Genomic DNA, 12,029 nt, shown 5'->3' with positions numbered 1-12,029 from the left:
CCCCCGCCTGCGGCGACTCGAAATCCCCCCCCGGGCTACCGAGAGCCTTTGAAGGGTTTTACCGGCCAGGGCTGACATCAGCCCCGACGCGCTGAGCCTCTTGTTTGAAGCGGTGTGTGTGGCAGGCGCCATCCGCCCGCTTCCAGCCCGCTCTCCTCAGGAGCTGGGACGGCGCCTTGGCCCTCTGGCACGTCCCCTGCCGAGGCGCGGGGTCACAGCCTGCTCCCCCTCGGTGGAGAAACCGGTCGTCCCAAGAATACACTGAGGGGAAAAAAGTGGAAAATAATCCATACGCTTTTGAAACAAATTACGCCCTTAAAGTGCAACAAACCACGGGGGCGTGTGGCGCTTATTGAAGGATTAAATAACGCAGGCCGGCTGCTGCAAAATTGCAGTTTTTAATTAGCTGTTGAGACACTTTAAGAGTGATACGCCTGAGTGAAAGCGTGACCCGGTCACAGATTTATGCTTTCATACTTGCACGCATCCAGGTAAATGCGCTAATAGGTGAAGCTACTGAGTACCTTGTTCTGTCCTTCTCCATCTTGTTGCTTTACAAAAATAGGTCAAAAACCCCCTGAAGAACGTATAAGCAGACACAGGCGTTGTGGGTTCCGCAGTCCAGGCCTCGGCACGCGGTCGCGGGACAGCCACGTGCGAGCCAGCGGCTGCGCTCGGACTCCCCAGGGGTTACCCCTTGCCATGGTTGTCACCAAAGCCACCGTCAGATCCAGCACAGACTGGGAGAGATACACCCTCTTGGTTGTACGCTGGAGATTAGAAAGGTGATAGTGCCACAGCGTTTGATTTGAAAGCAAAATTCTGAAAGCAAAATCCTTCTTGTGTCGTGGTGGTGGTGAAGATGGTTGCCGTGAGCTGTCAAAGTATCCAGAAACTGGACAAGTGTGAGCGTGGATGCGGTCCTGTCGAGAGATCAGGTTAATGCAGGGACTCGGGGCTCTGCTAAAGATACTGAGGAATTTTTCATTCAAAAACTGTGAATCCCACACTTCCCACTAGCATTAAATTGCTTTGTAAAGCATGACACCGAGATAAATGTGTGTCATTGAAGGCCACTTCAGTCACAGAGATTTGCTGCTATAACCAGCTAAAGTTACTGCTTCAAAACCTGGCAGGTTTACCTTGATCTTAGCTGTGTAATAAAGTTTCTTACTTTCACTAACATTTCAACTCATCTAATTAGCAGATATACACAATTAGACGACCATATCAAGTGAAGATGGTAAATATTTGCAGTATTAATTAGTCTTCCTAGTTCTATTTATAGCCAGTGGGAATTATATCGAGAGATTAAAACATGGCACAGGTCTGACATGTCCTTCTAAAACACTATTTCCTATGCTCACAGCTTCTATCTTTAAATAAGTTGTCAGAACCTTTTGGTACCTGTTAGTATAATTATCTTCAGCAAGGATAATACTGCTAATATTTGCCTTGCCTACTCTGAGAACTTAGACCACTTTAAATAATTGCTTTAGAAATTAGTTTCATTACATTTGCTCAGTTCTTGAACGCGCCTTGTCCATAAACTGGAAACTCCACAAACCAACTGGTTTTGAAAAATAAATCCATGCTTTAGTTTCTTTTAGATTAGCTGAACATTACTTTGGTTGCATTTATTGTTCTCCACCAGCTTTCCCTGCAGTACCACAGCCACGCCTGTTCTGCTCTTCTCTAATCGCTATCAATGGTATCCTCAGAAATCAAAATGTTTTCTTCAAACAAGCCTTTTGCTTTTGGGGTGAATCAAATATCACCAAGCAACACATAATTAAAACTCTTTGTATCCACATGGCAGATGTTTTCAGGAAAAGCCTTGAACCCGTTTTGGCCTCCTGTCCTGTCACACGCACCGAGGTTACATTGCATCACATACATTTTATGAACAAAATACAAATGTTTCTCACTTGGAGCCCTGCTGCGCTGCTTGCCAGATGGCGTGGACAGCTTCTTGTTTATAAGAGGGCATTTGCTCACAGGAACGGGCTTCTCAGTTGCCCGTCTTTGGGGCTTGGGATTTTTTCACTCAAAGGGAAGTCAGAGCATCTCTCTTTTGCTGCTTTTCAAGGATTGTGCACATTCAACTTCCCCATGCTATACCGGAGGTGACATATATTCCATATTCCAAAATTTTCCAACTGCAGGTATGGCATAATGAGTTTTAGGTCGCACCTCGAATTAAACACACCCAAACCGGATTCGAAGCGTTCTGATATAAACTGGGAAATTGATCATCAGGGGAATACAGTCACCAACAACCAGACTTCTTCATCCTGCGCAGCAAGAAATGGGAGTTGCAGGGTGCATGGCAGGAAGCTCTGGCCCTTCTCAGGACCATCGCGCGCTGTGGCACACGCCGCCTGCCTGCTCGTTGGTGCTTGCAATAAAGAGGCCTGACAATTAGCCACACGGGGTCAAAAGTCCAAACGACAGTCTTGTCCGCTGAATATCATTCACAGTTTTCAGGCGCTTCTGGCTGTAAGACACCATTTCAATTCAGCAGGGCCGAAAAGCTGGGCTTCCTTCACCTGGGGAGCTGCAGGCAGGTCCCACCGGGTTCATCACTACCTTGCAGGGTGGAGGAGCATCGCTCTCACCAGTACCTTGCTTTCCTCCTGGAGCAGTGCTCCTCCACATGCCTCCTGTAGCTTCTGGAGGAGCACTCGCAGGTCCACGCAGCGCAGGGCATCGCACCTCCTCATGTCCCGGCCCAGGCTGGAAAAGGACAGAGAGCACACTGCGGCCAGCCGAGGGAAGGACAGATGGCAAGGTCTGGGGCTTTGCTACTCTCCAAATGTCAGCAAAATTCCCTGCCAGAGAAACATTCATGCACGCTCAGCGATGCTGAACTGCAATCGATCCCAAAGATCTGAACCGCAGACAACCATTGCCTGGGAATTAAATAGCCAAGGACTATTAACTTGGCACTTGTGCTTCTAATCAAGGATGTAACTTCTGTATTCTGGCTTCCAAATCACTGAAACCCCACACGTGAGTCTCAGGACAGTCATCTCATTAACGCCGCTTGCTGATGCAGTCATTAGACGCTAGCAGACAGCATGGGGGTCATTCAGACACGCACAGAAGACTCCCAGGAGCTGGCATCAAAGACTGGGCAGGCTGATGCAGTTCTGCGCAGCAGAGACTCGTGTTATCGTTTCGCGCTGGAGAAAACCCCCCATTTCCACCACGCAAAGAAGTGGATTGCTGGTGCTATTTATGGCTGGGACACACAACGCTCCTTGGCCGAAGCCGGCCTATAGATAACCTACCTAAGGAGCCACTCCTGCCCTGCTGACCAAAAGAGGCACGGAGTGCTTTCTGACATGCTACACTCTTATGCTATTTTCAAGCTTTGCCAACAGCTGTCGGCTGCCTGCTTATTAAGCAAGAGTAGGAAATGCAGCAAGTTCTGAGCAGGGGGAGAAGAATTCGTCTGGGTCCTTGCTCCATTGCCAAGACTGTTTTGTTGGGTTTTTTTTTTCCCCTAATTTTTCACTTAAGAACCTTTATAAATCTGTTTTACTGGTTTTCTCCACGGCCATGTGTTACTTTGCTGTCAGAACATACAATATATGGACAGGGAGGGGGTTGCTTGGGGTTTTTTTTGGGATGGATCTTTTCCTAGGCTGTACAAAATGTTGTACAGAAAACATGCTTGCTTCTGAGTAAAGGCAAGTATGGCCGTGACTTCTGACCGGTAAGAAAAACTTCACCTATCACATAATCATTGTACGCCCCAGAGAAACTTAGCAACTTCTTGTGTGGCTTGTTCTGGCAATCGTTTTCACTGGCTTTTCGATTTGCTGCAGGAAGATACAGAACATTCAACCTGAGGTGCTCTTCAGCCATCGTACGGCTTCAGCAGCGATGGCTCCGAGTGACGTGTGGCAGATGGCCTGTTCCTGGCACTTTTTATAAGCAAGGCGTGTAATCAGTGCCGGGGAGTCTGAAGTAGCAGACAGCAGAAGATAGCAAGCAGACTACCTAAAACTGTAGTTTTTGCAATTAATGTTGCATCACTAATATAATTTTTGCATTACTAATTATTATTGCATTACTAATATAATAATAACGTACACAGCATTAGCTAAGCGGTCCCTAATGCTTGCCAGTGCTTGCTCATCGCAGCGAATACAGCAGGCAGTGAGAACACTTGTTACTGAACTGCTCGCATCAGCGCGGTCGGGGCGCGTGGATCCCTTATGAGAAGAAGCAGAATTAAGCAGCGCCGGGCAGAAGGACAGCAAGAATGACCAGCAGAAGCCAGAGCTCCTGAAAAGATACACGATCTGCACCACACATCTTTATCCTCCCACATATACTTCTCATTTCAGCACAGCGCTAGATTTTAATTTTTTTTTCGTAGCAGAAAAACCAGCAGTTTCATTATGAGGAGGGCTGTAAACATGTGAGTAACAACCGTGCTTCTACATTAAGTACGTGCATTGAAAAATAAAAAAGCCCAGTACCGCTCTGTGCATTAAAGTGTGCAACAGACAACTGAAGCAAATCATGCAGAGACAGAACTTCGCTTGTTAATTAAGCCAGACTAATTGAGCCCTGCCTGTCCTTTCTTCCTCTGAATCCTAAACAACCTGCCAAGCAAGTGTTCTTCCTTCACAGCAGTCAAGGTAAAAGGTATTTTTAGCCTAGAAAACCAGCACTGGAACTTTACAAACAGAAGGTCAGGTACACCAAACACCGCTTTTATCGCCTCTGTGGGGCTTATTTGCGTGAGCTCTCCTCTACCCAGCCCTTCCGCGGGGCTCCCGAGGCCCTGGAGCTGTGGAATTGGGGTGCCAGGAGGGGCTGGGGTGCACAGGAGCCACCCCACTGCCGGGATCAAGCAGCTCCCTTAGGATCTACCCTGGAGGAGAAGGAGGCTTTGCTACCTTCCTAATCTGAAAAGACAGAAAAGAGGAGAAAATAACATTTCCTCTTCCTAAAAGGCTCAGCAGAGCGCAGGGACGCCGGGGTTGGGGTGCTGCGGGACCGAGGGGAGCCTCTGCACCCCAGCACCTGCCACTGCCACGGGTTAAATAACACAGTTAGCAAAGCTGCACCGAAAAGCTGGGCCCGAGCATGCAGCCGTCGCCCTGTTCAGCTCCCGACAGGCACCCAGCCCCAGCGGGCACCCAGCCCTCCCGCCCGGGCATCCCCGCGCTTGCAGCAGCCCCCGCCATCACCCACGGCAGCTCTTCTCATGGCTATTACTGGGAGAAATTAGAAGGTGGTGGGGGGGAAACGAAGGTGCCTTAGCGAAATGGCCAGCGGCTGCATGCAGCAGCGCTGGGAAGACTGGGAGATGCCAAAGTGAAACCCGCTGGGCCAGCCGGTAACTGTCTGGGCAGAAAACTGCTCCTCCCTGCTCGCTAAAACTGCCTCCTGCTTCCAGGGGCAGGTTCCCACCGCGGCTGCAGCTGACACGGCCCCTTTCTGCCTGCTGCTGCCTCCCAGGTGCTGCCACCGGCAGCTGGATCAGGGCCCTGAAAAGCAAAGCTGCTGTTTTGTTTTTTTTTCCCCCGCCGTGTTATTGTATTTTTTAGGCTGGCTGGGTTCACACCACAGCCCCGTGGCTGGCAGGAAGGGGGATACGTTAGAGCATGATTGGAGCAGGGTGCGGGGCACCCGTGGTTGCATGTTCCTGTGCTTTCAGCAGCAGGTCCGGTGTCAGGAGCAACGTTTCCTCCGCACCATGGCTTCTGCCTTCAGCGCTGCAGCTCGGCCTCCTCACTGCTGACACTGACCCACAGCCTCGACCTTCGGTGTTTGGGTTCAGCTGCCCGTGGGGTTACACCCCCCCGAGAGGAATTTGGGGACGGCAGGGCTGGCAGGAACACCCCCCCACATCGCAGGCGCACGGGAGCCCCGATACCGGCGACAACCTGGCCCTGTCCCCCGTCGCAGGGGCTGGGCTGGACCCGTGCTGGCTGCTCTAGCTCTGCACCGCTCCTGTGAACATCCCTTAGAAAACAAAAACGCACAGTGTTTCAGAGAAAAACCATCAGTGTGGCTTTCCACGCCAGTGAGCAAAGCCCGGGGCTGCATCCTGCCCTGCCTGCATCCCTGCCTGTAAGCGTGGGCAGCTGGGGCTGGGCTTGGGCCTTCAGGTTCAGGCATCCCGAAGTTACAGGTTTGGCCAAAGCCTGAGTCCAGAGCCAAGCTGTGCAAACGGGACGTGTGTTTGCAGCAAGCTGACTCGCCGCGCCATACCCAGAACAGACGGACAGAGACAATCTGGGCCAGCACTGAAAACCCCTGGGGTACAACGTGCCCCACGCCAATGCTGCCACCAAGGCTGCCTGGGAGAGCTTTGGCCGCTCCGAGTCCCGCTGGGGAAGTGGCCGTGGGGATGAAGCTGCATTCAGCAGAGCTGCCTCCAAACCCCGCCAGCACCAAGCCTGGCTCCGTGCCCCAAACCAGCCTGGCCTGTTTGCACACCCGGCTCTGAGTCGGACGGGCTGGAGGGTGTGGAGGGCGGCCATGGGAGAGCTGGGCCGGGCTGCTGAGCCAGCAGCTTCGCAGCGACACGGCGGGGCGAGCTGCGGAACAGGAGACCCCTCTGAGTCACCCCGCGCTGGGGCTGCGGAGAGGAAGCCCTCGCCCTCAGCATCCTCAGCCTGCCCTCTCCCCCTGCTCCCCAAGGGGCCAGGCTGCAGCCGCTCTGTAGAGCCCAGACTTGAGCTGTCGCACAAATAAAAAGAGCCCTTTTGTATTACGGAGCACAGTGCAGGGCAGGGAACGAGGGCAGGTTTATTTTGGGGCATGGCCAAGGCAGAGCTGAGGTAAGGAAGACATGGTTTCCCACCTGGCAGCTGCAGGAGAGCAAGGAGCAGGAGCGAGACCAGCAGCTTGGCAGCTGGGCCGAGCTCCCCGCTGTGCCAGCGGACCCCCCAGCCTCGGGACACTGCAGCGGGGCTGACACAGAAATGCAGCAATCCAGAAAAGGGAAAGTTCAACTGTGTCAGGTTATTATTTAAAAAAAAAAAAAAATCGCGTTTTGCTACATCTTTATCTATCACAATATCTCAACTGGCTCTTCCTAGTTACTCTGAGAGTGCTGCAAACCCCAGCCCCCAAAAAGTCACCAGCTGAACGGGTTAGAAAAGACTCGCTACCCTAAACCCTGCTCTCCCACACATCTGTCCTGCAGCTCTCCCTCCCTCCAGCAGCAATTTCTAACCGAGACCAGTGCAAACTGACCCAGGACCTTTGTCCCGCCGCCCTTCGCGCCCGTTTTCTGGCTGTGCGGAGCCTCCGCCGCCCGCACAAGGGACCTGTCCCAAACACACCCCAGCCCTCATGCTTGGTTTTTCTTACTTGTGCCTGCAGATGCATTTAAAATAAAACCGACCCGGGCTCGGTACCTGATCCAAGCCCTTCCCGCCAGCAGCCCAGCCCGGGAGCACCCTGCGCAGGCAGCACGCACCCGTGGCTGTTTGCACATGGGGCCAGGCCTCCGGTTCCGCTCACCCTGCCTGCTTCTCCCTGCCTGCTTCTCTTCTCCCTGCCCGCTTGGGTTCCGGGAGAAGCGGAGCCCTGCAGGACCCCCGGGGAGGGAGGAGAGGTCTTCGCAGGGTGCGCGGCATGCGGGGTGACTGTCGCTGGCTCCCCAGCGCACCGCAGTCAGCTGGAGCTCTTATTTGCTCTGCTGTGTTTGATTTAAACAAGCTCTCCGCATGCTGCCGTGAGGCCAAGGGAAAAACTTTGGCAAGAGCCCCTGTGCTGGCCGGGAGCTGGCTGCAGGCTGCACCGCTCTGCGCCTCAAATCCTTCTTCTCGTGCTTTTTGTGTTTCTGGGCATTTCCCTTTTTTTCTTTCATGGGCAGAGCGAGGTTTTGAGGTTGCCCTGCCCTCCCACCTGGAGAAGGGTAAAGGGGAGAGTAATTCAGCACTTTCACCCGGAGATGGCTGGGAAGAGACCCTGCGTTCACCACCGGGCTGGTGGTTCAGAGGCCCACAGTCCTCATGCAGAACAGGCACCAGGAATGCCTGGCGGTGTTCATCAGCACCGATTTTAGCTCTTCTCCAAGAGGCAGAAATACCCCAGTAAGGAACTAGAAGCCCCTGTGGCGGGCAGGCAGGGAGGAGCAGAGCCATCTCCCTTCGCCGTGTGGCTGGCGGAGGGCTGGGCTGCGGCATCACTCGGTGCATCGGCATTAAACCCGGCTCTGTGGCGCTGCGGCAGGGGAGCGCTGCGGGGCAGGGCACCCACGCAGGGGTTACGGCGGCCACGATTCCCCCCCAAGGCCACCTCTGACAGCTGCTGGCTCCTCTCACCAGGGATGAAACCATCAGGGAGGCCAGGAACCAGCGAGGGGAATCTCCAAAGCATCCCGGGCGCTTGGGGCAAAGGGCAGGATTTCTGGGGACGCGCAGGAGCAGCAGGTCCTGTGCAGTGAACCTCGTGTGTTACGAGCGCGTGGAAGGCATCACCTCCTCCACCGGCGTGATGTCAGGCTTGGGCAATTAGCCTGAGCCATTAATGCTGATGCTGCCAGTCATTAATGAGGTATGTATTCCCAGAAGGTGAGCAGGGCACGCGCACCAAGTCTGGGTGCTGGCAGCGAGCCCCAGAGGTCATCGGCTCCAGTCAACGTGCAGGTCCTGGGCGCTTTTGGACCACGTATGCTTGACCGTACCGGCTGCGGCTGCAGCCTCACCTGGGCAAGGAAATACAAGAAAAGCAAGATCAAACACACCAAAAGCAGGTCACAGAATTGCCTCTGCTGCAGTCGGGCGAGACAAATACTCATTAGGGTGATTACAGGCAGAGGAACTACCCCAGCTCCCTGCTAGTGAGCTGCGCCTGACCTGCACAGGTCTCTGCAGCCTAAACAAGCCCTGGGGCTGTTGTTGCATGTTCAGCTCCAGTTGGCAGCTTAGGAGGTTTCCCCACTGCTCCAGTTCATCCCAGTCCCCTGCTCTGCAAAGGGTCTCATGACCCAACCAGTGCTGGGACCCCAGATCCCCGTGGCTGCAGCACACCCCGGGCAGGCTGGCTGTGCATCCTCAGGGCCGAGGCTTTGGTTCCCCATCGCACACGATCATTAAGAGATCGGCCTCAAAAATGCCCAAGGAGGATGTGCCGTCAACTCAGGATGTGTTTCTGAGAGATTCCAAGCATCTCTGCCCGGCCACCCACCCTGCCTGGCTCCCGTGACAGGAATCCTCTCATCCCCCAGAGATGCATGGGCACGTCCCAGCACCTTAAGCAAGACGCTTGACCTGGTAGCAAGACCTCCACCAACCACCTCCTCACGCAGCGGGTTTAACCCGGCGGGCTTCGTTGTCCGCGCCATGGGCCGTCCCAGCGTTCCTGTCCCGCGGGGTCCCTGCGGCTGCTGCTTTAGATAATGAGCCAAACGAGCAGAGCGCTGCAGGGCTGCCAGCTCGATAAGGCGCTGTGGGAAGCACGGTCCCCGGGAGGGCGGTGGAGGTCCTTTTTGTGGTGGACATCCTGTTCACGGAGGAGGTTCTGCTCGTGGCGAGAGCGAGCGGCAGCGTGGGGCTGCCTGCTCTAACGGGGTGCGGGTCCCCAGCCCAGTGGGGACACCCCACCCCAGCACAGCCTGTGTAACCACAAACAGCACTGAGAATAGACTTTGGGGGACTGTGGGAAGAATCAGAGCAAGGCCCTACCTTCCTGGTGGAAAAGGCGTAATAAAAAGACGCCAAAAATAGTGGCAGTTCGTGCAGCCTGCAGCAAGGGCCCAAACGTTGGTGACGAAGGGCCGTGGAGCCACCCCGCTTGCTCGAGCCACCAGCCCTCCCCACGCAGCAGGGACTCAGCGTGTCCCCATAGCCTGGTAGCCTGGGCAGCCTCTCGCTGCCAGCCCCCACCTGTGAAAACAGAGGGGGGGAAAAAAAAAAAAAAAAGGGGATTTGCGTTCACCGTGGGCGTGCTGCACACACCGACTGTGCATCGCTCTGGGTGCTTCTGATGCAAGCGCCGAAGAACCAAGTGTTATCAACATATTGCCTGCAACGTGGGGGCTACGTGGGGAACAGCACCCGCTCCGCACCAGCGGCCGCTGCCCGCCCAGCCCTTCTCCCCTCCCAAAGGCAGGGATCCCTCCCGCCGGGGCTCCTCGCAGTCGTGCAACCCCTTCCCGAAGAAAATCCCTTTTTATTCAGTTCTTTGGTTCACAGCTCACCCTCTTCAAGCAGTTTAGACCCAAGCGCCCTCCCCATCTCCTGAGCAGCCCCCAAGGGCATCCTCTTCACCCCCAGGGTCCCGCAGCCACCCCACATCAACAGTTCCCCCCGTGTCCTGGGACCCAGGTGGGAGACAGAAAGGGCTAAATGGGCCCCAAAAATTTCCCCAAAATGGGAAAATAGACACCCACATTGCAAGCTGCCACCCTGAAGTCACCTTCCCGCTGCCCCAGCGTGCCTCAGCTGCAGACACATCGGTCCAGCTCTTCCACTGCTCCAGAGCCAGCACTGCTGGAAAGGCCCCGGCCCAAAAATAAATGAAAAAAAATGTGAAAATGCAGTATTTTCCCAGCTCCCAGCCCAGCTGCAAAGGAGGAAGGAGCCACACGGTGCAAACAGTAACACCAACACTAGAAATCGCTTTACCTGGGTGCGTGCAAGGAGGGTAAATCATTACATGAGTAACTGCAAATCAGTCTGAGAAAACTGTCTCCTGCCCGGAGACCGCTCCCAAGCGTAAAAAAAAGGCAAAAATCCTCAAGTTAATTAAAAAGTGCTGGCAGCTCCCCTAATAGATGAAAATAAAACCAGCACGACTGGCTGCTACTGCCCCAGACTGGCCGCTCTAAGCATCCCTGGCTCTCCCAGGGACTGCAGAACCGGGCTGATCTGCCCGACTGCTCCGGGTCGAGGGAATCCTCCAGCAGCAATAGCTGATTGCTTTAAATGCGTATTTTCTAAAAAAAAAAAAAAAAAACCACAAAACCAAACAAAACACACCGTTCATTAGAAAATTAAGCATATTAAAAAAGAAAAAAAGTATGGTTTTTTTTTTTAAAAAAATTGCTATTGTTACAAGTTTATGCTAAAGGATTGGCCTGAAGGCTCTCTGCCCTGTCCCTTCCCTGCGACGAGCTGCCTGGCCGGTGTTCCAGCACTTTCAGGGATGGCTGCCTTCACTTTTCCCTGGAGCTGGGTCACCATTCTGGGACTATTCAAGGTTTTTCTTACAGCCCCAGCTCCTCGATTGAGGGGATGGGACCAAAGATGAGCTGCCCCAGCCCGGGGGGCCCCCACCGCTCCCAAAACACCCACCTGGGCCGAGCTGTCGCCATCAGCACGGCAGCGGGCATGGAGGAGGGCTTGCTGCAGGAAAAGAACGGGTTCCGAGGGCTCCTCCTATCCCAGTTTACTGAGTTCTGCCATGCTCGGAATTCTAAAACTCAGTTCACGAGGGCTAGTTTGCTGCCAGCTTGCAGCCACCCTCTTCGCACACGTTCTGCACGCTCCGGCACCCTCCAAGCGAGCACCCGCTGCTCTTGACCTTGGAAACGATCAGCTCCTGGGCTGGGCAGGGTGGGTGGGGACAGGCCCCAGTGTCCCCCCCCCTGGGGACAGCCCCTTGTCCCCTCTGTAGGCAGAGAAGCAGGCGGCCCCACGCGTCTCAGGGATGCGGGGAGCCCCCAGCCCTGCTCCGTGTGACGCGCCGGAGCGCTGGTCACTGCGTTTTTCTGCTTCTTTTACCCCCTCCTAAAAAAATTCTAGGCATGGGGGGCAGCAAGGCCCTGGGGCTGAGCCACATCCCTGTGTCCCCCCGGGGCTGGGGGGGCAGGTTTGGTGGGGAGATGCCATCAGGAGGGGGGGATGTCCTTCCCTCCATTCCACCCCGCTCCCGCAGCCGCTGCCTTCACCCTCCCTGTCTGCCAGAAGGTTTCGCACCCTTTTTCCCCCCTCCCACCCTGGGGGGGTGTGTGCAGGCAGCCAGCAGTACCCCAATCCTGCTGCTCAGCACCCCAGTCCCGCAGCTCCCACCAGGCTGGCCCCGTGCCCACAAAAAAAAAAAAAAGA

General features: G+C 54.7%; 1 protein-coding gene across 4 annotated transcripts in view; it reads right to left on the bottom strand.

The window, feature by feature from the left end:
* The window catches only part of SERBP1 (SERPINE1 mRNA binding protein 1), a 42,864-nt gene that overhangs the window by 16,424 nt on the left and 14,411 nt on the right, over positions 1-12,029 (bottom strand). For all 4 annotated transcript variants that reach the window (XM_026853331.1, XM_026853332.1, XM_026853333.1 and 1 more), the window contains exon 5: positions 11,873-11,877. In XM_026853331.1, coding sequence (XP_026709132.1) covers positions 11,873-11,877 — 5 coding nt within the window. The remainder of the gene's footprint in view (positions 1-11,872; positions 11,878-12,029) is intronic.

Source organism: Athene cunicularia (genome assembly GCF_003259725.1).
Source record: "Athene cunicularia isolate RWA chromosome 8 unlocalized genomic scaffold, athCun1 chr8_part1, whole genome shotgun sequence".
Taxonomy (NCBI): domain Eukaryota; kingdom Metazoa; phylum Chordata; class Aves; order Strigiformes; family Strigidae; genus Athene; species Athene cunicularia.
Note: the sequence above shows the minus strand (reverse complement) of the source record. Positions and strands in the feature narration are given on the sequence as shown.